At 38.9% G+C, this 25475-nt stretch overlaps 1 protein-coding gene across 8 annotated transcripts in view; it reads left to right on the top strand.

The window, feature by feature from the left end:
- The window catches only part of PAK1 (p21 (RAC1) activated kinase 1), a 154320-nt gene extending 129138 nt beyond the window's left edge, over positions 1-25182 (top strand). For 7 of the 8 annotated variants that reach the window (XM_017893570.1, XM_017893573.1, XM_017893571.1 and 4 more), the window contains 7 exons: positions 3072-3120; positions 8429-8541; positions 11578-11695; positions 14937-15036; positions 16080-16276; positions 19461-19598; positions 23843-25182. In XM_017893570.1, the coding sequence (XP_017749059.1) occupies positions 3072-3120; positions 8429-8541; positions 11578-11695; positions 14937-15036; positions 16080-16276; positions 19461-19598; positions 23843-23929 (802 nt within the window). In that variant the 3' untranslated portion in view covers positions 23930-25182. The remainder of the gene's footprint in view (positions 1-3071; positions 3121-8428; positions 8542-11577; positions 11696-14936; positions 15037-16079; positions 16277-19460; positions 19599-23842) is intronic. The other variant, XM_017893577.1, reaches the window with a different exon arrangement.
- Positions 25183-25475: the final 293 nt, after the last annotated feature.

Below are 25475 nucleotides of genomic sequence, written 5' to 3'. Positions count from 1 at the left end.
TGAAAAAGCAGATACTGTCTCATTTGATTTATATGAAATTCAAGAATAGGCACAAGTAATATATGATAATAGAAGTCAGAATAGTGGTTATTTCTGGGAGGAGGATGTAGAGTGGGATTAGGCATGAAGGAATCTTTGGGGGTAATGACTGTAGTGTCTTTTGAAAGTATTTGGCCATTTTTTTGAGTGAAAGAAGCCAGATATAAAAGAGCAGATACTATGTCATTCTATTTATATGAAATTCAAGAACAAGCAAACTAATGTATGATAATAGAAGTCAGAACAGTGTAGTTATTTCTGGGAGGAGGATGTTGAGTAGGAATAGTCATGAGGGAATCTTTGGGGGTGATCTTGATAGTGAACACATAGGTGTGTAGATATATAAAAATCAGTTGTACACTTAAGATTTGTGCAAATTAAGTTATACCTCTCTATAAAAAATAAAATAATGAGATTTCTAAAGACCCACCAAAAGAGATAAAAGAAACTGAAAATAAAATGTCTGGCTCTCAGTGTTAGTGGAATGAAAGCTTTGTTGCTAATGATGTCATTGAAATTTTCTTTTTTTTTTTTTTTTAATTATACACCCAAGAATTTCTGAAAATAAGATAAAAGATTGCATAATATAGGGAGGTTATGTTTATACAGCATTCTACAGTTCACATCTGTTATTTGCATTTATTGTTTAATCCTCAAAACAACTCTGGGCTTGAGTGGATCTCATTTTTTTTCTGGTTGCAGTGTTTTTCAGACTAGACATGCTTTTGTGAGTCTGAACTGGTGTAAGGTATTTAACACCTTGAGAAAGAAAATATTTTGCTTACCTCAGAGTAATGTGGGATGGTATTTCCTTTAGGTAGTGAAATTGAGATATTAAGAATATAGCAGAAATGTACATGGACAAGCATAGGCAAGTCACGTTTCTTCTCTGGACTGGAGTTTCTTCCTGTAAATTTAAGGAAGACAGATTGTAAATTGAGGGCCTTTTACAAAACTCCAGAACTTTTGTGACTTTTTTTTTGTTTTGTTTTTTAGTTACTGATGTACGAGACCTATAAATAGGCAACATCTGCACAGTGTTCTTTCCTTGCTTACTTGACAGGTCTGTTAGTGCTAAAGGAAGAATGAAATATTTATTAAGCACCTATGCTCATGTTTCCACACTGCATAATTTTAAAAATATAAATGCCACACCAATATGATGAATTGGTAATACTATAATTTTTGCTTGCTTTTATTTCTCCTTAAAGACCTGAAGATTATTATTCTTTTGGACTTGGAATTCATAGTCTAATTATATGTCTATTCAAGTTAGAAATAGGTATTAACCAGTGGGCCTGAGTAGCTTTTTAGAACTTTGTAATCATGGAGACAGTCCCTAAATGTCCAGTGCCCTGAGGCTTGGGCATGTTTGCCCTTTAAGAATAGTACATCTAGTAGGATCAGGAAAGGATGGGGTTAGGAAGACAGATACCAGCTTTATAACAGAAGATAGCTAGGGGCAGGATAATCAGGCAGCGAAGAAATAACTGCCTATGCAAGCCATCCAATCCTTATTTGATAGCCAATATGTTATAATCACAGTTTCCAGGAATGTAGCTAGGGTCCCAACTAGAGAGTGATGGTTAGGGAGCTGGTGACCATGGTTTCTAGCTGCAAGGCATGCTTACACATGACATTTCCCCCTGGATTGACCTGACTTCTCCAAGAATTATAATCTCAGGGCTTGCCTAGGAAGCAGTCTTGTAATAGAGCAGAATTTTAATTTTCTTCAAATTGCATCGTGTGTACCCAACATATGGCATGTATAGGTACAAATATGTTTTACAAATTACTTACCTGTAAATACACAGGGTTTATGGTTCCAAGCATAAAATGAGGGTTTTAGTTATTTTGAATGGATTTAGTTATTTTGAATGAATTATTACTTTGCTAGCATTATTTCTGCATTTCTTCCCCCCTTCTCTGTCTGTATATATGAATGTGTGTATAATTACATACATATGTGTACACACGTGTCTAGTGGGGTCATTCTTACCTTGGGGGTGGGGCAGAGGTACCCTCAGATCTTCTGGGAACATATATGTTTGAAAGAGTATATTTCATATCATTTTGTGTTTGAAAAATGAAAACTAAAAACCACTTTTATAATACAAACTACAGAAAACAAAATTTGCATATCCTATTGATGGAATAAATGATTGAAAACCATTATTTTATTTTAAAGGATCAAAGTGTATCCTATAATATTAGAGCGGGAAGGGAACTTTGAGATTAGATTATTCAGTGTGGTTCTTCAAGTTTTTATAGTTTTTTACTATTTATAGTTTTTTAATGGAAATTTTCACTAAAGGTAGCATATATAAGTATACAACTCAATGAATTTTCAAAAAGTGAACACGCCCATGTAACCAGTACCCAGATTAAGAAAAGAATATTACTGACACCCCAAAAGTTCATAATGCTTTTGATAAATATATAAGACATGCTGGCTCACCCCCAAATACATTCTGAAATTCTCCCCAGGACCCCTTTCTCCTCACCTCTCACCCCCTAGTTGAAAATCATAGATCTAATCTTATCCCTTTTATAGATGAAGAGTTTGAAGCCAGAAGAAATTAGAGCCACTTGCCAAGGGTGATGGAGGCGAAGAGAGAAGCAAGCAGGAACAGGAAATTAATATATATTGAACATCCGTTATATGTTATGCAATTGGCTAAGTACTTTACATGAACTAATCAATTTAAATTATCTTATATTCTCTTATGTCCACTTTACAAATGAGGAAAGTGAAGCTCAGAGAAGTTAAATAACTTTCTTAAGATCCTACCTAGTAGGTACTAGGTAGAAGTAGCAGGTTGGAATTCGGGTCTCTTGGGCACTAGAGCCTACATTCTCTTTACTACCACTTAATGTCTTCTTAAGTATGAGAATGGATGATGCAGGGAGAGGATTATTTTTACTGCTGTTGTTTTTGACACTCACAGATTGTGTGTAGAACTGCATTTGACAAATATCACTTCATTGAACACTATTTTTTTTCCTTCTTTCTCCGCCACCTTACTGTTCAGTGCGTCAGGCACCGTGTACACTGCAATGGATGTGGCCACAGGACAGGAGGTGAGTATCTACCACCCACTGTTGCCCTTTAGTTCTGTTTCTTTTAATTTGGGATTAATTTTTAGCCCTTGTTAGGTCAATAGGAACATTTCTAATTTCTTTTTTTTTTTTTTTTTAATTGAGATGGGGTTGACTCACTCTGTCATCCAGGCTGGAGTGCAGTGGCGTGATCTCTGCTCACTGCAACCTCCGCCTCCTGGGTTCAAGCAATTCTCCAGCCTCAGTCTCCTGAGTAGCTGGGATTACAGGCACCTGCCACCATGCCTGGCTAATTTTTGTATTTTTTAGTAGAGATGGGGTTTCACCATGTTGGCCAGGCTGCTCTCAAATTCCTGACCTCAGGTGATCTTCCTGCCTCGGCCTCCCAAAGTGCTGGGATTACAGGCGTGAGCCACTGCGCCCAGCTGGAACATTTCTAGTTTCTTACTGTAGCATACAAGAGCCAAATAGCAGGCTAACATGATGAAACCTAAGGTTTGGACTAAGGTGAAATAGTTAGATGGAGGGAAGTGGATGGATTTGAGAGATACTTAGCAGGTAGGTTCGACAGAATTAGATGATTGACTGAATGTGAACATTGTTTACAAGTGGGTGATATTATTCAAGGAGAAAGGAAAAGGAAATTGGATACTGCCTGATTGCTACGTGGATAGTTGCTTATACAGGTCTGGGGCTTGGGGGAGAAATCTGATCTACAGGAGATTTAAACCATGTCTCTTGACTCCTAATCTACTGGTGCTACCTTTACTTTCCACTGAACAGTGAAATCCTCATTTATTTGGAGGCAGCTTTTTGTCCCTCTCATTTCATTAAGCCATGAGAACTATAGCTAAAGCCTGCTGACCCAAGGTCTTATATTCAGTAGAAGGAAGTTAAGAAGGGAATATAGAGTACTTGAGGTTTCCTTGCATTCTAATATTTGGTTGCAGAGTAGGAGTGTCAGCCAGTGAACTGGATAGCAGCTGCCCCAGAGAAGTTATTTCTTCAGAGAGTACCGGGACACAGCAATTGAGAGAGGCACCTCCTCTTCCAATGAAAATAGAGTTGGGGTTCTGTAAGGGAGGCTGCTAGACACGTGCTTCTATATTTTTGGTGGTTGAAACCACGTGGCATCCTGGAGAAGTCATGGTTAATAGCGGTAGCATGTATCTCACTAGGCTCTCGTGAGTTTTTGCAAGTGTTAAAGCCAAATATTAAGGCTCCACCTAGGGTAGGCCAAGTTTTAAAAATCATTATTATGGTTAAAGATTTATTCATTGTTCTTTGACGTGAGAATCCAAAGAACTAGATGCTTATGAGCCTTTAGCTACTTATATATCCTTGGGCAAGTCATCTGACCTCTCTGAGCCTGAATTTTATATATTTATAAAATGTGCATGATAAAATGTCCACAAAAGTGTTGAAAGAATTCAGTACAGCAATACATGTGAAAATGCATTATAAACTTTATGAACTACATATTCATATTTATTCATTTTTACTCATATGTATATGTATGTATTCCACAAAGCATTTGCTTTATGCCACACCTTATGCTAAGAATTCTGTGAAAGTTCACAGACATTAAAATCATGTGTAAATGTAAGAGACCGCAATTTCCTTTGTGTACATATAAAAGCCTTGTAATATTGACAGAAATCTGCCTTAAAGTAAAAATAATGGTGAGGAAAGAAGGATAGTATTATCATGACATTTTAATGATGGTGAATATGATGCAGAGATTAAAATAAAGAAGGTTATACCAATCCTGAAAAGAACTCTATGGGGTAGGTAATACTATTTTTTCTTTACTGCTGAGGAATTTGAGGCTCAGGGTGTATAATAACTTTTTTGCAAAGTTGTACTGTCAGCGATTAGCAGGGACTGGTTTAGAATCTTTGACGCCTAATCCTGTGTGTTTTGGGCCGCAAGAGCACAACAGAGCTGAGGTTAGATACTAGAGTCCCTTGTCATGTTTCTGGCCTCTCAGGCCTCACAGTCCTTGATGGGAGGCAGGTAGGTGATGATGGTGGTTCCTGAAAGGCCTGGAGGCTGGCTGTGTGAGAAGCTGGCCAGAGGAAAGAGAAATTTAAATATCATTGTATGCCTGCCTTGTGGTTACAAAACTATGAATGAAAGGGAGTCCATCAGGGTGGCTAATGCAGTGTGGTCAGGAAGGCTTCATTTCCTGCCCCAGGGAGAATAAATCTTTAGTGGAGTCAGCAGGATGCTCTCGGTCTTTGTGAGTGCGGTCTTTGTGAGTGCATGCTTATTGGGGGTTATCCAGCTGAGAAGGGCAGACCTATTGTCTCACATATAGGAAGAATGTTGGTACTGGGAAGTCTTCCAGTTACAGATCAACAATTATTTTTCAAGTGTGTTTTTAGAGAGAATGTGTATAATAGAAAGAACAGACTGGAAGAGCCTTTGGAGTCACATGGACCTGTGGGTATTGATTATGACCTTAGAATTTTCTTATGAGTCTTCGCCTCAATACCTGAAAATGCAGATCATGATTCTTACTTTGCAGGGCTGTTAGGTTTTACTGTGATAATATAAGTAGGGCATCTAGCACAGAGCCTGGCACACAGTTGGTATTTGATAAACAGTAGTGGTGGGAGAGTGGTTGCTGTGCCAAGTACTTATTAAATGCTATTATTACTATGATTACCATTTTCATTATTGTCTAACTTTATTGCTTATTTACTTATATGTGAGTAATGCATTTGCCATTGTCTCACTTGGTATTCAAAACAATCCTGAGAAGAGGGGAATCAAGGTTGAGATTATCTTCAATGTATTAATGAAGAGACTGAGGCTCAGAGAGCTTGTGATTGGTCAAGGTCAGTAAGTGACAGGTCCTGAGCTTAAGTTCTCAGATCTCAAGTCTAGTTCTTTTTCTGTTATAGGAATGCTATATCCTAGCCTATATAGGTGGGGTCTGATAGATGAAGGACACAGCCTAGCCCATAGTTAGTAGCTATTGAAAAGGGCTCCCGGCCGGGCACAATGGCTCACGCCTGTAATCCCAGCACTTTGGGAGGCCGAGGCAGGCAGATTATGAGGTCAGGAGTTCGAGACCAGCCTGGCCAACATGGTGAAACCCTGTTTCTACTAAAAATACCAAAATTAGCCAGGCGTGATGGTGGATCCCTGTAATCCCAGCTACACGGGAGGCTGAGGCAGGAGAATCGCTTGAACCCGGGAGGCGGAGGTTGCTGTGAGCAGATTGCCATTGCACTCCAGCCTAGGCAACAGAGCGAGACTCTGTCTCAAAAGGAAAAGAAAAAAGAAAAGGACTCCCATGTCCTGCCCCAGCCTCCATGTTAGCCTCTTTATGCCTCTCCTTCCTTGCTGCTGCCAGCAGTGACCACTGTGAGGTTCATAAGCAGTGTCCCATCTTCCAAGATGGCATGAGTAACTCAAAAGACATTCTTCTGGCTCCAGTCCTTAATGTGTGTTATAAGGGCTAACTATACTTAATATCTTTAGATCAACATGTTGCTTTTCAAACGTTAGGAAAAACTAATGCTCAGCTGTTATAGACAGCTGCCACCAGACCAGAAGCCTGACCTAACAGGAAACTCCACTCCAAAGCAATTTTTCCTTACTTGAGGTAGGGAATGGAGGTGGTCAGATTTTTTTACGGAATTACTTCTATTCTTAATGATTAACTTGGTCTCTGCAAAAGACTGTCCATTCTTGACTTGAAGAAATAATAGAGTCAGGGATTTGTCACATAAAAGTTTGAATCATTCCTTCTTTATACTTCTTGCTGCTTCTAGAAAGACAACTTCGTTCTATTAGATGTTCGTGTTCTTGTCCACTAAGCAGGAAAAAGGCAAAATATCTCTAGAGAATGAACACTTAGAAAATAATTTAAAGTATACTCCTATGGTATAGAGGAGCCCATTGCCATTTTTTTTGTTGTTTTTATTTAAAAACAAAGTACTTACCAACCTATTGACTTCTCGCTTGCCCTCTTCCTTTCTACAGACATTTCTTGAGCACCAACTCTATGTGTGTAAAGGCTTGTGTTTGGCATTGGGGTTCTGGGCTTTCAGTCAAGCCCTCAAACTTCTTGATACCCTACCCCTAACTAATCATTATACATGATAGCAAGTTGTAAGTTCCATAAAAGAGGGATAAATATGATCTTATAGGGCTTTAAAGAAGGGAAAAGGCATATTGGGTTTGGAGAATGAAGTTTCCTTTGGCTTGATACAAAGCTTAAGTAGCTTTTGAATATATGGAAATGATACAGGCTGTTCCAGATGAAGAGAAGATTGTGAACAAAGGAAGGGGAACTAGATACCAGGGAGAACATGGAGTGTTCTCCATGAACACTCCTCTATGAAGGAATAGAGTTGGAGGTAAAGTAGGGGCCAGATCATGAGAACTTTGAATGTTGTACTGAGAAACATTTCTAGGCAACCAGGAGCCATGTAAGTTTTTGAACAAGGTTATCAAATGTGTACTGTGGGGGAAAATTAATCTGGCTACATGTACAGGATAACTTGGCATCCCTTTTGAGGGTTCTAATCCTGATTTTGCTGTTGAATGGCTATGTATGCAAGTCACATCCTCTCTGAAACACAGTTTCCCCATCTGTTGAATCATTAGTAATATTTAGCACACAAGGTGTCTTTGAAGATTAAATGAAATAACAAATTTGAGAACACCTTATAATAGTACCTTACATATAGAAGGAATTGATACCAAGTACCTTAGAAACTAAAGTATACCTTATATTCATGTTGTCTGGAAATTTGTTTTTATTTCTGTAGATAGAGCTCTCATCCTCCTTTTCTATTCTTTCTTGACCTGGTCAACTCTGATTTATCTTTCTACACCAGGTTCAGAAAGTCACTTCTCCCTTTATGAAGTCCCTATACTTGGCCAGATTGAAAGAGTTCTTGGCTTTTGCCATATTTTGTGTTTTGCTAGCATTTTGTATGAACCTCTGTTATAGCATCTCTTTTCTGTTGTGACTTTTTAAAAGTATTTTTCTACACCAAAGTTTGATTCTGAAACTTTGGTGTATATCACAGTGACCTGGAGGACTTATTACATCACATAGTTTCTGATTTAGTAGATTTGGGGTGAGACCCCAGGTTTTTATTTCCAACAAGCTCCCAGATGATGGTAATGCTGGCTTGAGACCTCACTTTGAAGACCACTGGTCTACCTAGACAAATTGTGAATTACTCGAGGGCTAAGACTGTATCTTACTCATCTTTGTTTCCTGAGTACTTAAGGTCTGGTACTTAGTAGGTGCTCAATAAATGGGAATGACTACGGTTGCACATTGAATATACTCTGATTTCAGGTGGCCATTAAGCAGATGAATCTTCAGCAGCAGCCCAAGAAAGAGCTGATTATTAATGAGATCCTGGTCATGAGGGAAAACAAGAACCCAAACATTGTGAATTACTTGGACAGGTATGGAGTGGTGGGTCCCATCAGAGGGATAGGGCCTTTGGGACTGATTGGTGGACTGTCAGAGAAGAGGGCAGTGCCAGCACTCAGAACTGCCTCCATTTAAGAGTCTTCTGTGATGCTGAGCTCTCTGTAGGTGACCCTGTGTAATGCTAGACACCTTTATTGCTGGGAAATCCTTCTGTATTAGGCTGAACTCTACCACCGTGTAGCTTGTAACAGTTGATCCTATTACTGTTTGTTTTGCCTAAGGGAAACCTACCAGCCCATCTGCCTGAGTCAAACATCTAGGTCCTTAAGTCATTTTATATCCCAGATCTTTCCTTATTCTGCTCATCCTCCTGCATAACTCCTTGTTTGTTTATGTTCTCTTAAAATGCAATGTGCAGAACTAGATGTTTCATTTGAGATCTGACCACTACAGAGAGAGTGGGACTCTTTCTAAACTCAACACAGCTTAATGATTTCATTCTTGTTTTATCTTTTAGGGCGTGTGCTTTGACTCCTAGTAAGTTTGCAGTCAACTAAAATTTCTGATTTTTTTTTTTTTACATAGCTTGCATTAAACTGGAAATACAGAACTTTTCACTATCTTCAATAAGTCTCATTTTATTGTTTTAGCCCATCATTCCAGCTCATGAAAATTGTTTTTCAAAATAGTAAGAGTGGTTGTATATAATATTTGTATTGTGCTTTATTTTGTACTAAGCACTTTCATGAACAGTATCTCATTGTGAGGTAGGGTTTTTTATCCATATTTTACAGATGAGGAAACTGAGGTTTATAGATGTTAATAACTTGTCCAAGAGTAGTAAGCCATAAAACAGCAAAGCAGTGTTTTGAATTTGAATATTCCTAGCACCAATATCAATGCCCTTTCTATTATATCAGGTTCTTTTCTCCGATACCTGAACAAAAAAAAAGTTAAGCTTCTTGCCCAGGGTTCAGAGACATCATAGGTGGAGGTGAAATTGGGCTATATCTTGGGCTCTAATTTCTTTACCTCTTATATTGCATGACCAGCTACCTCTTCCTGTTACTGGTAGATTTCATAAGGGTGCCTTCTTATTCTGCATCTAAAACACTAGTAAGCTTCAGTTTCCTTAAAGAGGAAAAGAGTTGAACTTTGACATTCCCAACACTGTAAAGAATAAACCCTTTTTCTTTGAGATGGTTATGTCTCCTTATCGTGGGTCCTGACTGGCTCTGAAGAATCCTCTGAAAGTTAGTACCTTATCATCTCTTTCAGAACTTATTATACAGAGAATATAGCTCGTGCAAACTACTGAAGGCGACAGGGGTTTTAGATTTTGGCTCAGGATATGGAAAAATGAAAGCTGTCAGTAAGGGTATGGCCTGTCTCACAAAATGGTGAGTTACCCATCAGTGGATGCATCTAAATGATAAGACCATGTTATTGAAGGAATTTGTGTTCTGGGAGTAGGATTAAGAGACTTATAGATTTGTTTATTAATCATACCTTTACTGGTATTCCCAGAGGCTTTTACTCTGGAAATCAGAAGTAAATAATGCTATCTTTGCCCTCAAATAGTTCCTGGTCTGGTATAGAAAAAAGTACACTTTGTAAGATCGTAGAAGAAGATCTTAACCTGAGCATTCAGTGAAGGTGTTGCAAATGAGGGTCTGTGGTTTTTGTGAGATGTTCCAGAGGGAACTCCATCACATATGGATGAACTCATGGGCAGAACCCTCATGATGTAATCACCTTCCAAAGCCCCACCTCCTAATAACATTAGTGATTAGATTTTCAACATATAACTTGTGAGGGACACAAACATTCAGACCATAGCAGTTCAAATCTCCATAGTCTTCTCTCTCAAAAGAGATTGTTGAAGAAACACTTAGTCTGTCATGTTTATTTGTCATGGACATTTAAAAATTATAAATCAGAACACAAAGTTTTATGGAAAGAGCAGTCGATTAGTAGTCAAAAAAATAGGATTCAAATCTTACCCTTTGCTTTAGTGCATTTGTTAAAATCTTCCAACAGTCTCCACATCTGTCCAGCAGTGTTCCCAATAACAGGATGAAGATAAGATGATACCACACAGTTCAAGCCAGTGCAAGAAATGTTTTTTTTCCAATCCAGCGTCTTTGTCCAAGACTGGCAGAAGACTTTAGGGCTCTAGGCTCACCTTGTTTTTATTTGTCCAGTTCTATAGTAAGGAAACATTGACCAGATAGGCTAAGTGACCTTTTTATTTATCATGTAATAGGATTGAGTGATCCAACCCCTGAGTGAAGCTATCACTTCTAACTCATGTGAGCCCACAATCTCTCCAGGGATACCTTACTAAATGGTAGCCTTGGCTTATCAGATGGCTTTGGCTCTGTAAGCCCTTGCTAAATTCATTCCATTCTTGAATCACAGACAGTCAAAGTAGAGGTCAATTGTCAGCATAATGACTATGTATACAACACTTTGCAGCTTTTAAGGGACTCATAAACATTATTTCATTTAATATTTATAGTTATCTTTTATTTCATTCATTGATTTATTTAGTAAATATTGGCATTTGCTGTGCTGGACTCTGGGGATAGAGTCTTAAACAAGACCCAATACTTGGTCTCATAGATCTCAGATCTGGTAGGACTCTCTGGGAGGGTTAGTAGCTCTCTCTTCTTTGGGTAACATGGACTCTAAATCCTATCATTGCAAAATGTTTGGATGCTTCTAGAGGTGCGGGAATCATGTCAGTCTTTCTAATTTTAGAATGTCTTCCTTTGTGTTGTGATGAAATGCAATTTTATTGTATCACTTTAAGCTAGTGATCTTAGTTCTGCCCTTTGGGGTTTCACAGAATATGTATGCTTGGTTTTCTCCAAGAGCATCCTTGAGAAATTCAGTTAGTGATTTTGTCCCCCAGATTCTGCTTTTCCCCAAAGTAAAGAACCTTTTACTTTACTTTGTGCTAAGACGTAGTTTCACTCTGGGTATATGCTTAGCCTTTGAAACCCAGTGCCATGGCTTAGAGTACTCTGATTGTTCCCTCTCACCCTTTATCTGTATTCCTGCAGTTACCTCGTGGGAGATGAGCTATGGGTTGTTATGGAATACTTGGCTGGAGGCTCCTTGACAGACGTGGTGACAGAAACATGCATGGATGAAGGCCAGATTGCAGCTGTGTGCCGTGAGGTAAGGCCAAGGGCCAAGCAGTCTTGGGTAGAAAGCTGCCTCCGTATTCCTGTCTCCTGAAGTTCCCTACCCAGTGAGATCTCAGTCTGGGCTCTGTGGAATTGGTAGAAATTAGTGCTGACACTCCTATCATTCCTGTATTGTACATGTGTTTGTCATTTCTATTACCATGATTTTTTTTCTTTAAAGATAACTTTATTCTACCCAATGTAGAAAAATTATAAAGTACTAGATAGTATATATTGTAAAAAGTCACTCGTAATTCCAGTCTTAAAGATAACCACTCTAAGCACATTATTATATATTCCTTTATCTCTTTTATCTGGGCATATATTTTAATCATTTTTATTCTGCTTTCTTGCTTTATTTATGTGCTATAAGGAAAATAAAGCAGAGTAAGAAGGTAGTGATGGAGGAAGTTCTATTTTAGACAGGATAGTCAGGGAAGGTTTTGCTATGGATTTGAGTAAACATCTGAATGATATATAAAAGCAAGCCAGCAAAAATCTAGGGTAAAATGCTTCCAGAAAAAAAAAAAAAAGCTCAAATAGATATTCCCTTTCTCCTCATTGCTATTAAATGTCTAGAATCGATAATATGCTGATGTAAGAAGAAAAAAAGCCCTCCAGAAGGCCTGGACAGTGTCCTCAGGGAATAACCACATTTCATTTCCATTAGAGCAAGAAGATGAAGGGAATATTCAGAGACGTTGAAGATATTGGGTGTTTTGCTGATGACAGACTGGAACTTTCTGGTGGCCCAGTAATGCAAAAGTAATTGCAGTTTTTGCCATTACTTAAAAAAAAAAAAAATGCCAAAAACCACAATTGCTTTTGCACCAACATAATAGAAATGTTAGGAAATTAGGGGAAGCATAGAAAATGAGATGAGGTTCAGAATTTTGTGGGGATGAGTATAATAGTGTGATTGGGGTTTGATGGTGCAAGATCTGAAGGCATACTGCTGAAATTATGTAGTTACATATTTAATCAGTGTTAGGAAAAATAAAATGTGAAATCAGTACTGCCCTAGAAAATATGGTCCCCTTTGCAAACAACTTTGGGATCTAGAATATTCACAAGTAATTGGAATTAATTAATGGAATTAATACCAGGCTGGGATTCTTAGGGGGTCTGACTTTTTTTCCTTGTTCCACTACTAATGCAGTATTTCTTAACCTTCTTTTCATTGTCTCCTTCTTAAGGAGCCTTTTTCCTAATCATACTCCCTGCCATGAAATTTTAATATCACAGATACATAGGTCAACTGTTTACATACTCTGGCCCTTTGGAGCGTCATAAACCATTGTAATACCTAAGATTTTTTTCACCCCACCTGCTTACCCTCAGGAACCAAGTTTCACTAGTGGAGAATACATACATACGTATACTTTGGGAAATCATTTTGCCTCATTATTAATCTATAAAATGGAAATTGCAACATTCACACTGTATATACCTTAGGGGTGCTATATGGATGAAAAAGCACTTGGAAAAAAATGTTAATGTTGTATAATAGATGGTATTACTATTCTTCAGTTCTAATAGAGATCATCTCCTTTTTAAAACATCTTTACTGAGATATAATTCACCCATTTAGAGTATATAATTCACTAGCTTTTAGTATATTCATAGAGTTGTACAACCACCATCATAATGAATTTTAGATGCTTTTTATCACTCCAAAGAGGAAATTAATATCCATTAACAGTCACTCCCCATGTCTCCTGCCCTGACTCTCCCAGCCCTCTGTAACCGCTAATCTATTTTCTACCTCTGTAGTTTCCCTGTACTGGGCATTTTATATAAATGGAATCATGTAATATTTGTTCTTTTGTAATTGGCTTATTTTACTTAGCTAGCATTGTGTTTCAAAGAATCATCCATTTTGTAGCATGTATCAGTACCTCATTCCTTTTTATTGCCAAGTAATAGAATGGACATTTGAGTTGTTTCTGTTTTCGGCTGTTATAAAAAATAAAAAATTACTCTATGAACACTTATATACCAGTTTTTGTATGGAGGTATGTTCTCATTCTCGTGGGTATATAACTACAGGTGGATTGCTGGTCATATGACAACTCTGTACTCAACTTTTGAGGAACTGCCAAACCATTTCTGTAGTAGCTGTACTGTTTTACACTCCTGCCAGCAATGTATGAGGTTCCAATTTCTCAAGATCATTCTTTTTCATCATAATTTCTGACATCCTGAGATGTCTCCACCCTTGTAAGAAGAGCAGCTCTTACATTTTCGGGGAAAACCCAATTCTGGATATTGTTTTATTCTTAATTTAGCCATTGGTATATTCTTAGAAAGTGAAGTATTAGGTTAGGACCATTTAAATAGTATTTTCCTGTTCACTTATATCTTTAGTGTTTTTTAATTGGTAGAAGTTTCTAAAAAATTAGTTTTGGATCAATGAAAGCAAATTATTGATTTAGTAGAAAAGCTGAGATGATCTCATCTGATTCCCACATTTTATAGATGGGAGTCCAGAATTATATAGTTAGTGGGGTAGCAACAGAACCAGGCATTTTAATTGTACCATTGTGTCTCTTTGTTATTCATTCTGCCTGTGTACCATAGGTGTTTTCCAAGGTTCTTCTCTTTCTCTTATACCCTTTGCCAGGTTCAACCATTTCTATAACTTAAACAAAAATCATCTCTTCCCAAATGACTTGTAAATATTTACCTCTGTATGGAAACTAAGAGTTATAAATTCAGTTGCCTACTGGACATTTGTCTTCAGATGTCAAATTCAGCATATCCGAAATAGTATAAAATATCTCCTCACCAAAATAAGATTATTCTGCTAACTTACTGCTTCTAGTATCACTTCCATATGTCTGCTTCCTCAAATATGACCCTTATTTGTTGTTTTCCTCCAGTCTGTCATTATAAGATCCTTTCCATTTTTCTTCAGTAATTTCTCTTGGGCCTTAGGTTCTTTACCAAGGATCTAATTAAAAAAAAAAAAATACATTGGAGGAACTCCTTTACTTAAAAAACTATTTTAAGGTGAAAGGCAGCATGGAGTGTTAAAAGAATGTTTAGCTGGGAGATGGAAGACTTGGTTCTAGATCTGGCTCTGCGAGTGCTTTGGGGCAAGTCCTTTTACTCGTTGGGGCCTTACTTCCTTTATTTTAAAGTGAAGAGGTTGAATTAGTTGATTTTCTATTAAGTCTTCTGTATTATATGTATGTCCTTTCTTTCTCCCCCTGCCCACACCACTTCAATAGTGTCTGCAGGCTCTGGAGTTTTTGCATTCGAACCAGGTCATTCACAGAGACATCAAGAGTGACAATATTCTGTTGGGAATGGATGGCTCTGTCAAGCTAAGTAAGTAGGAGCCTTAGGAATGATAATACTTCTCTCCCTGTGGGGCCCTGTCTCCTGTGAGATGGTCATCATATAATAGTAACTACGACTCTCACCAAAGGGTCTTTATTATTTCATGGGATATGAGGGCTGTTTTATATTCTTCTATATTAATCATAGGATATCATTTCATTATTTTTTCATTCATGTATACATTTAACAACAACCACAAAAAACTTGGCTGAATGCTTACTCTGTGCTAGGTCCTGTGATGGTCACTGAGAGTACATTTTCCCTACCTTCTCAATCTAGTATGGAAGACATTTAATAGATAATTAGAAAAAAGGGTTTTGCGTAATTTCTTTTATTCAGTTATTCAGCAAACTTTTATTGAATTTCTAGTACATGCCAATCCTTCTAGGGATATGAGGACAAGTAAGAAGATATAATCCGTACTCTCAAAGACTTCCTAATATTAAATAAATTTATAATTGCAATATAATGTGAAAACCACAGCAAGCAGAACATTTTGTTCAAAGGTGTAAAGACCAGTAGACCAGAAAAACAGGCTATGTTATGGGTGGATGGGCAGTTTATGGAAGGATTGCTAGCAGCCCTGGGCCTGGGGCATAAAAACAGGGCCATGCTTAGTCATAGGTGATTGGGGTTTAAATCAAGGACTCGTGCCCAAGAAATAAGGCAAGGACCTCGTTGCCATATTTGAGAATGTGAGAATGGTTTTTCAAGAACAAAGCAGAATTGGGACAAGCAATCAAGACCAAAATGGGCAGCTTGGACTTTAACACTAAGTCCCCTGGTTTGAGGAGAGATAGGAGGCCAGAGATGGTGTTTCTTATATTCCTCCTATTTCTCTTCAGGGTTCAATAGGAAATAGGCTAGGAGCTAGACATGAAGGTGGCAGTCAAGTGACTTTGGAGAGACAAAGGATAGCAGAGCTGGAAGCCAGGCAGATCTTGTCACCTATGTGTAGGCACACAGTCAACACTTACTGAAGTGAGTGTATATCCTAAATGTATGTTCTTTCTCTTATTTTTCTTTTCTAGCTGATTTTGGATTCTGTGCACAGATAACCCCAGAGCAGAGCAAACGGAGCACCATGGTGGGAACCCCATACTGGATGGCACCAGAGGTTGTGACACGAAAGGCCTATGGGCCCAAGGTTGACATCTGGTCCCTGGGCATCATGGCCATCGAAATGATTGAAGGGGAGCCTCCATACCTCAATGAAAACCCTCTGAGAGTGAGTGTTACCATTCCTATTTCAATTTATTTGGGCTATTGTCTCTAGTCCCAGGAAATAAGAATCCAGGCTATTCTCTCTGGCTTTCAACCTGGAGATCCCTTTTCTGGATACAACTAGTCACTGTTGAACTTAAAATATAAATGGTCAAAGAAAAGGAATATTAGAAGTCACTCATTCATTTATTCAACAACTATCTGAGTCTCTTTCAAGTGCAAGAAACTATTCTAATGAAAATAAATTAATATGTAGTAACAGATGGTAAATGCTGTGAGAAAAAGCAAAGTAAGGAAGTTAAGAGAGTAATGGAGGAAGAGGTGTGCTATTTTAGAGTAGAGAGGGAAGTTCTCTCTCGTAAGTTATTTTATTCTGCAGAGTTGGGAAGTCATTAGACGGTTTTGAGCGGAGGAGTAATGTGATCTGATTTATGTTTTAAACAGATCATTTTGGCTACTTTTATGGAAAATAGACTGCGAGAGACTGTTGTAATAGTTCAGAGTGGTGGTGTCTTGGTAGGAGTGGAAGTGAGAAGTGGTCAGACTCAGGAAATGTCTTGAAGGACTAGCTGACAGGATGAACTGAATATTAGAGAAAGAGGAATCAGCAATGACTACACAATTTTTGGTCTGAATTGCTGAAAAAATTCAGTTGCCATCTGTTGAAATGGTGAAGAGCATACTTAAGTTGGGTAATTAAGAGTTGGTTTTGAATGTGCTGATTTGAAGTGTTAATTAGACATTTAAGTGGAGCTGGGAGTAGAGTTTGGCTTAAGAGTCTGGAGTTTAAGGGTGAGGGGTCAGGACAATAAACATAAATTTATTAGTAGATAATATATAGTTGGTATTTAAAATCAGAGGTAGATGAGATCACTTACCTAGAGAATGAGTACTGTTAAAGAAAAGAGATTTGAGTACTGAGCTCTAGGTTATTCCACTGTTTACAGGTTGGAGGAACTAGCAAAGTAGACCAAGGAGTGGCCTTTCTAGTGTGAGAGAACAGAGAAGTGTCTTGGAGGTGAAGTGTCCTGGAGATGAATGGAACAGTGTGCTTCCCGAAGGAGGAGGAGGGTAGATGATGTGTCAAATGTGATTGATAGGTTAAGATGAAACTGAGAAATGAACATTGGATTTGCCAATGTAGAGGTTCTTAATGACCTTAACAATCAGTTGTCAGTAGAGAGATGGGGATGAAAGTCTAATTAAATTCATGAAAGTGGAAGAAGAGGACGTCGAGATGGCATGTATAAACAGGTTTTTTTTCTCTTAAAGGAATTTTGCTGGGAAGGGTAACAAAAATGGAACACTATCTTAAAATGGAGTCAAGGGAGGGTTTTTCTAAAAGATGATGTCTGTGTGCTAATGGGAATGATTTAGTGGAGAGGAGGAAAATGGTCATGTACAAAAAGGAAGTGACAACTATAGAAGTGATATCCTTAAGTCGATGAGAAGGGTTCGATCAAGTACTGAAGTAAAGGACATTAGATTAGCATGGACAATTTATCCCTTGTAACAGAGCATATCAACACAGATGCAAATAGGTTGGTAATCTTGGTGTGGGCAAATGCGAAATTTACTCTGATCTCATTTATTCCCACCTCCCAGCCAGTGCAGGAATTTCCTGTGCACTGTTGCTGGTAGTTATCTACATGCTCATGCCATCCTTGGATATCTTTGATTATTGGAAATTGCTTCAGTGCACCAAACTGAAACTACCTTCTGTAGTTTCTATCCTTTGGTCCCAGCTTTGCGTCTGACTCCACATGCAACATATTCTTTCCTGCCTTAGAATGGCCTTGCAGAGATTTGAAGATAATAATTGCTGGGATATGTTGGAAACAAGACAGAGTGATCCTAGACACACACACACACACACACACACACACATTTTTTTTTTTTTGAGACGGAGTCTCACTCTGTCACCCAGGCTAGAGTGCAATGGTGTGATCTCAGCTCACCGCAACTTCCACCTTCCGGGTTCAAGCGATTCTCCTGCCTCAGCCTCCTGAGTAGCTGGGATTACAGGTATCTTCCACCATGCCCAGCTAAGTTTTGTATTTTTAGTAGAGACCAGATTTCACCATATTGATCAGGTTGGTCTCGATGGTCTCGAACTTCTGACCTCAGGTGATCCACCCACCTCAGCCTCCCAAAGTGCTGGGATTACAGGAGTGAGCCACCACGCCCGGCCCTAGACATATCTTTTTATGTTTCTGTACCTTATCTGTGAAGTGAGGATGATAATTCTTGCCCAGAGTTAATTGTGGCCATTAAATTAGACAGTGCTTATGTAAGTACTCTTTGAATTAAGTGCTGAGTGATTGTAAAGATTTGGTCTTACTGTGTTTTTCTTTACCTTTCCCAGGAGATGCTTCATTTAGGGGACCAGGGTGGCAACAGTTTTCACTTATATTTAATATTCCTCTCCTGCTAGAAGAGATCAGTTCTTGGATGATTGAGGTGAAGGCACCGGGAATAATTTCTGCCAGTAGCTGGGCAGATGTTTAACTCAACAGGCTAAATGGATAATAAACCCTTCAGATGTGTAAGCAAGAATAATAATAAAGCCGGGCATAGTGGCTCACATCTGTAATCCCAGTACTCTGGGAGGTTGAGGCAGGTGGATCACTTGAGTCTAGGAGTTCGAGACCAGCCTGGCCAACATGGTGAAACCCTGTCTCTACTAAAAATACAAAAAGTAGCCGGGTGTAGTGGTGGGCACCTGTAATCCCAGCTACTTGCGAGGCTGAAGCAGGAGAATCGCTTGAAGCCAGGAGGTGGAGGTTGCAGTGAGCCAAGATCTTGCCGCTACACTCCAGCCTGGGTGACAGAGCGAGACTCTGTCTCAAAAAAAAAAAAAAAAAAAAAAGAATAATAATAAACCCTTAGGTCTGTAACATATTTCGTAAGTTTACAAAGTACTTTCAAATACACTATTTTATTTTTACAGACATGTGAGATGGGCATTATCATCATCCCTACTTTACAGATAGGGAAGTTGCACATAGTTTCATGGCCTTTAAATGTTCAACCTGATCCTTAGGTCATACTCTTTCCAGTATATATACACAGCTGCTACTTTGCATCCTAGAGCATAAAGCAGCTGACCATATTTCTAGAATGTGTATATGGAGAACAAGAGAGAGCCTCAGTTGGAGTTCAAGGTGATTCATCATTTTTATTACCAGGCCTTGTACCTCATTGCCACCAATGGGACCCCAGAACTTCAGAACCCAGAGAAGCTGTCAGCTATCTTCCGGGACTTTCTGAACCGCTGTCTTGAGATGGATGTGGAGAAGAGAGGTTCAGCTAAAGAGCTGCTGCAGGTAACTGTCCCTGTGCAGGGAAGCACCTAATTCAGGGAATCATTAAACCAGGCCTTTTTTACTTCATGTTTGTCTGTAAGGTACTAGATATTATAGAACTAGGCTTCTTTTTTTACCATTTCCTACCCTCACTCTGTTCCTGCTGCCCTAACTTTTATCCCTGGGCCTTTGCTCATTTATTTTCTTAGCCTCTTTCTCGGCCTGTTAAAACTCTACACGTTCTCCTAGGCTCAGTTTACAATCTATTTTCTGAGCACCTGTTGAGCTTTGCTTGTAGCTTTCTTGGTTGCTTCCTTCCTTCCTTCCTTTCCTTTCTTTCCTTTCTTCTTCCTTTCCCTTTCTTTTCTTTCCTTTTCCTTCCTTTCCCTTTCCTTCCTTCCTTTCCTTCCTTCCTTTCCTTTCCTCTCCCTCTCCCTCCCCTCCCCTCCCCTTCCCCTCTCCTTTACTCTCACCTCCCCACAGGGTCTCACTCTGTCACCTGGGCAGGAGTGTACAATGGGGTGATTTTGTCTCACTGCAGTTTTCCTCTCCTGGGTTCACTCAAGTGATCTTCCCACCTCAGCCTCCCAAGTAGCTGGGACTACAGGTACATGCCACCATACCTGGCTAATTTTTTAAAAAGGTTTTTGTAGAGACAGGGTTTTGCTGTGTTAGCCAGGCTGGTCTCAAATTCCTGGGTTCAGGCGATGTGACCACTTTGGTTTCCCAAAGTGCTGGGACTACAGGCATGAGCCACCATGCCTGGCCTACTTGTATCTTTCATTAGCACATCCTTTGTTCTGTTTGAATTAGTCTGGCAGAGTTTGTTTGAATCTTGTTGAGAAATGGCTCTCTGACATCCAAATCTTACACAAATTATATTTTTGCTGGGATTAGCTCAAAGGATACATTTTTAGCAAAGGAACATGCGTTTATTTTATTTTATTTATGTTTATTTTTTGAGACAGGATCTCTGTCTGTTGCCCAGGCTGGAGTGCAGTGGTGCAGTCATGGCTTACTGCAGCCCCAACCTCCCCAGGTTCTGCTGATCCTCCCACTTCAGCCTCCAGAGTAGCTGGGACTACAAGCGTGCACCACCATAGCTGCCTAATTTTTATATTTTCTGTAAAGACAGGGTTTTGCCATGTTGCTCAGGCTGGGCTCAAACGATCTGCCCGCTATAGCCTCCCAAAGTGTGGAATTAGAGGCATGGCATGAGCCACCATGCCCATCCATGGAACATAAGTTTAGAAGATAATTAGTGAGTATGGCTTTTGGAGTCTTTACACTTTCTTTGCTGGAAATCCTCAGATAATGGCAATGATACTCTACTTGTTGAGAGTGAGGTTTTGCCAGTTTGTGGAGAAACCCGGAGTTAGGGGTTTACCAGGCCTTTCATACTCCCACCCGCCTAATCCTGATAATTTTACATGGTTGCAAAAATTGCCTTTAGCAGACCACATCATTTGTATTTAACATACATGTTTCAAGTACAATTTCTTATAACAAGTGTTCTTTTATTGTATTGCCCACTAGTGATTTAATAGTAAGTATCATGTGCAACTTTACGAAGGCATGCACTGTCATTTATTTTCGTATTATAAAGCCCAGGAGTGACAGAGCAGGACAGGGCAGGGCAGGACCTAGCATACTGCCCTGTGTTAATTATGAATCTTTCCTACTGGATTATAACCTCTATTTTATTAATCCCTGAGTTTCATGTTTTACCTAGAACCTGACTCAGGATAGGTACTCAAAAAATATTTATTGAATTGAATGAAATTGCTGAAAGAACCTACATTGGAATATCATCCTCTGGAACATATTTATCATCTCTTTGTAATTGAGGTTACTGATTATGGAGTACTGGCCTATTAGATATGAGATCTGGGTTCTGCCAAGTGTAACCCATTAGTCTCTAGTATCTGTTGGGACTAAGTCTCTTAGTACAATGTAGGACCCCTTTTGCTGTTCATGAGAGTTGTATTCTGCAAACTGTAGGCACTGGGAAATGTGTAAATACGATATGCTAAGCCTGTGATTAGTAAAGATACCATTCTTAATTAAGTACCAAATTATAGTTCTTGAAAGGTTAGTGCCCTCTAAAGTTTTCTTCCTGATACAGTAATATAACTAGTAATAAATGCATTATATTGAATCTTTACCATATTTTAGGCACTAAACACTTTATATATTTAGGCACTAAGCACTTTATATATTGTCCTTCACAACAACTCTATGAGTTATAGGTTCTGTTATTCTCATTTTTACAGATGAGGAAACTGAGGTTTCAAGTGTTTAGTAACTTTTCCATGATAGCTGATATGTGGCAGATCCAGGATTTCAGCCTGTTTGGCTCTGAAGTGTATATGCTCTTGGCCACTGCTCTTACAGGCTAAAAGAGTATCACAACTGGAAAGCCCTTAGGGCTCATCTAGTCTGTTTTGTTTATTAGACAGAGAAGGAAACTGAGTCCTCCCAGTTCGGTGTTGGATCATGCTGCTCTCAACTTAGGGGAATTGTAGAAACATGTGATCTGAGAAAGCTGGCTTTTTAACTTGTTGGTGTACATTGTAATATTGAAAACCATGACTTTGAGAATCGTAAATCATAAAAGCTTCACATCTGTTTCTCCTGTGAGAACACACTTATGGACAAAAATACATAGGATGATATATATTGGAATTCCTATCTTCATGATTTAGCTAGGATCTTTTATTCCTTTCATAGTAATAGTACCTTCTTGTTCTCAGTAGCTCTTTATACTATCTCTGTCCCAATAGAAGTTGAAAAAATTCTCAGCAAAGAATATTGTATATATGTTTCCCTCTCTTTCTGTGTGTGTGTGTGTGTGTGTGTGTGTGTGTGTGTGTACATATATACAATATGACTAATCAAGGGAATTAGAAGTATGGCAGAAGAATCAGATATGTTCATGTGAGTTGAATAATTATGCTTAGAGGTCAAATTTGGTTCTCAATTTCCTGGTAGCCAGGGCAGAAAAGGAAATGTGATAGTTCCTATATTTTTTATCAAATAGAAGAAATATCCTACATCTTTAAGACACAAAGCTTTTTTACTACTAAATGTTTTAAAAAAAACAAACAAACACCATTTTTGGATAAGAGGCTCTGAGAATTACATAAGGAATTGTTAGGCCAGGCATGGTGGCTCATGCCTGTAATCCCAGCACTTTGGGAGGCTGAGGCTGGTGGATCACTTGAGGTCAGGAGTTCGAGACCAGCCTGGACAGTATGGCGAAACCCCGTCTCTACTAAAAATACAAAAATTAGCCAGGCATGGTGGTGGGTGCCTGTAGTCCCAGCTATTCAGGAGGTTGTGGCAGGAGAATTGTTTGAACCCGGGAGGCGGAGGTTGCAGTGAGCCGACACCATACCACTGCACTCCAGCCTGGGCAACAGAGTGAGACTCTGCCTCAGAAAAAAAAAAAAGGGAATTGTTTTCCGTAACAGTTTTACTGAAAATATAGATGCAATTTTCATATATTTTCTCCTAAATAGTCATTAAAGGTTGAAGGTATGGCCCAAAGTACAGTGCAGTGAAAGTGATTTGGGAAAGGACGAAGCTACTGAACTTTTTACTAAATGAATTAGCATTATTGGATTTGAGGATAGAACAATAAATTCCTAGATCAATTCTCCTAAACTGCAGTATTGCAATATACTACTGGGTCATGATCTTTCAATACCTTCCCCAGAGGTAATTATTATTCTGATTATCACCATGGTTTAGGTTTACCTCAGAAGAAATGGAATAAAACAATATGAACTCGCTTGTCTAACTTCTTTCCCTTAACATGTCTGTGAGATTCAACCCATTGTCAGTGTACCAATTACTTATTTTATTGCTGTGTAGTTTTCTGTGTAGTATTATATGAATATAACACTATTCATTTTTCCATTCTCTTGGACATTTGGGTTCTTTCTGGTTATTGGCTATTATAAGCAAATCTTCTATGAACATTTCTGTGTATATCTTTTGGTGGCTATACAAACTGTTTTCTTTTGGGAATATACCTAGGATTGTAACTACTAGGGTATAGGTAGATATATGTTTATCTGTAAGTAGATGCTGCCGAACGGTTTTCCAAAGTGGTCTGTTTTAAGATGTCCTTCAATTCGGGGATGATCGGAAGCTTTCCACACAGCACCCTTTACAAACAAGGATGCCCTTATGTCTTGTAACGCTTACTGGGGAAGAATGGTAAATAGTCATGTGTCTTTTGCTATTTTTCTCCCTTCTAGCATCAGTTCCTGAAGATTGCCAAGCCCCTCTCTAGCCTCACTCCACTGATTGCTGCAGCAAAGGAGGCAACAAAGAACAATCACTAAAACCACACCCACCCCAGCCTCATTGTGCCAAGCCTTCTGTGAGATAAATGCACATTTCAGAAATTCCAACTCCTGGTGCCCTCTTCTCCTTGCCTTGCTTCTCCCATTTCCTGATCTAGTGCTCTCAAGACTTTGACCCTTGGAAACCATGTGTCCAGCATTGAAGAGAACGGCAACTGAATGACTAATCAGATGATGGCCACTTCTAAATAAGAAATTTCCTCCCAATTCATGGATATGAGGGTGGTTTGATTAAGAGTTTATATGAATAAATGCTTCTAGTCTTCCATATGGCAAAATCCTCACCTCCTTCTTAACCATCCCCTATAATTAATTCTTGACTATATAAATTTATGGTTTGATAATATCAATTTGTAATCAGTTGAGATTTCTTTAGTGCTTGCTTTTCTGTGACTGAACTGCCCAGACACCTCATTTTACTTGAAAACTGGAACAGCTTGGGAATGCCATGGGGTTTGATAATCTGCCAGGGATATGAAGAGGCTCAGCTTCCTGGACCATGACTTTGGCACAGCTGATCCTGACATGGGAGAACAACCACATTTTTCTTTATGTGTGCTTCTAGCAGCTGTTTGGGAGGACCTTGACCCAATAGTGTTCCCATGCTGTTTCTTGTGAAATGCTCTCGGCTATGTAGCAGCTTTTGATTCCCTGCATACCCTAGGCTGCTGCCCCTATCTTGTCCCTTGTTTATAACATTGAGAGGTTTTCTAGGGCACATACTGAGTGGGAGCATTGTTGAGAAGTCAGGGGAAAAAAGGTGACTACTTTTAGAGCAAGGCTGGGCATCAGCACCTGTCCAGCTCTACTTGTGTGATGTTTCAGGAACTCAGCCCCTTTTTCTGCCTGGGGTAAGGAGCTGAAAGATTAACTTGGATCTTCTAATGGTCTAAATCTTTTGGTCACAATGAAGAGTCTCCAGATTAGAGACTGCATGTTAGTTCTGGATGGATTTGGCAGCCTGACATGATACCCTGCCAGCTGTGAGGGGACCGTGTTTTTAAGATGCATGGCCAAGCTCTTTGCCAATGGAAATGCTTACATTGGGCATTGGGGATGTTTGCTACCTCCTGCTATTTTTGTGGTTTTGGTTCTCCCACTATGGTAGGACCCCAGGCCAGCATTGTGACTTGTCATGTCAGCCCTATTGACTACCTTCTCATGCTCTGAGGTACTACTGCCTCTGCAGCATAAATTTCTATGTCCGTCAATAAAAGGAGATGAAAGTATTCTATTGCAGTATGCCTTTTTTCTTTTGTTCTCTCTTTCCTTTTCTAATTTTTTATATGAAATAATGAATAGTTTCTTTCTGAACAATTTCAGAGTGGTAAGTTGCAAATAGGATGCCCCTTTACCACTATATACTTGAATGTGTATTCTTTCTTTTTAACACTTTTATGTTAAATATAAATTAAGAGAAATGGGCCAAAACCATTTGTATTGTTTAAAGAATAATTATAAACACACTTGTATCCATCAAATCAAGAAATGGAACACTGATAATAAGAACCTTCTCTATCTTGTC

This window comes from Rhinopithecus bieti, unplaced genomic scaffold (genome assembly GCF_001698545.2).
Source record: "Rhinopithecus bieti isolate Rb0 unplaced genomic scaffold, ASM169854v2 scaffold_23868, whole genome shotgun sequence".
Classification (NCBI taxonomy): domain Eukaryota; kingdom Metazoa; phylum Chordata; class Mammalia; order Primates; family Cercopithecidae; genus Rhinopithecus; species Rhinopithecus bieti.
This window is presented reverse-complemented; position numbering and strand designations above follow the sequence as displayed.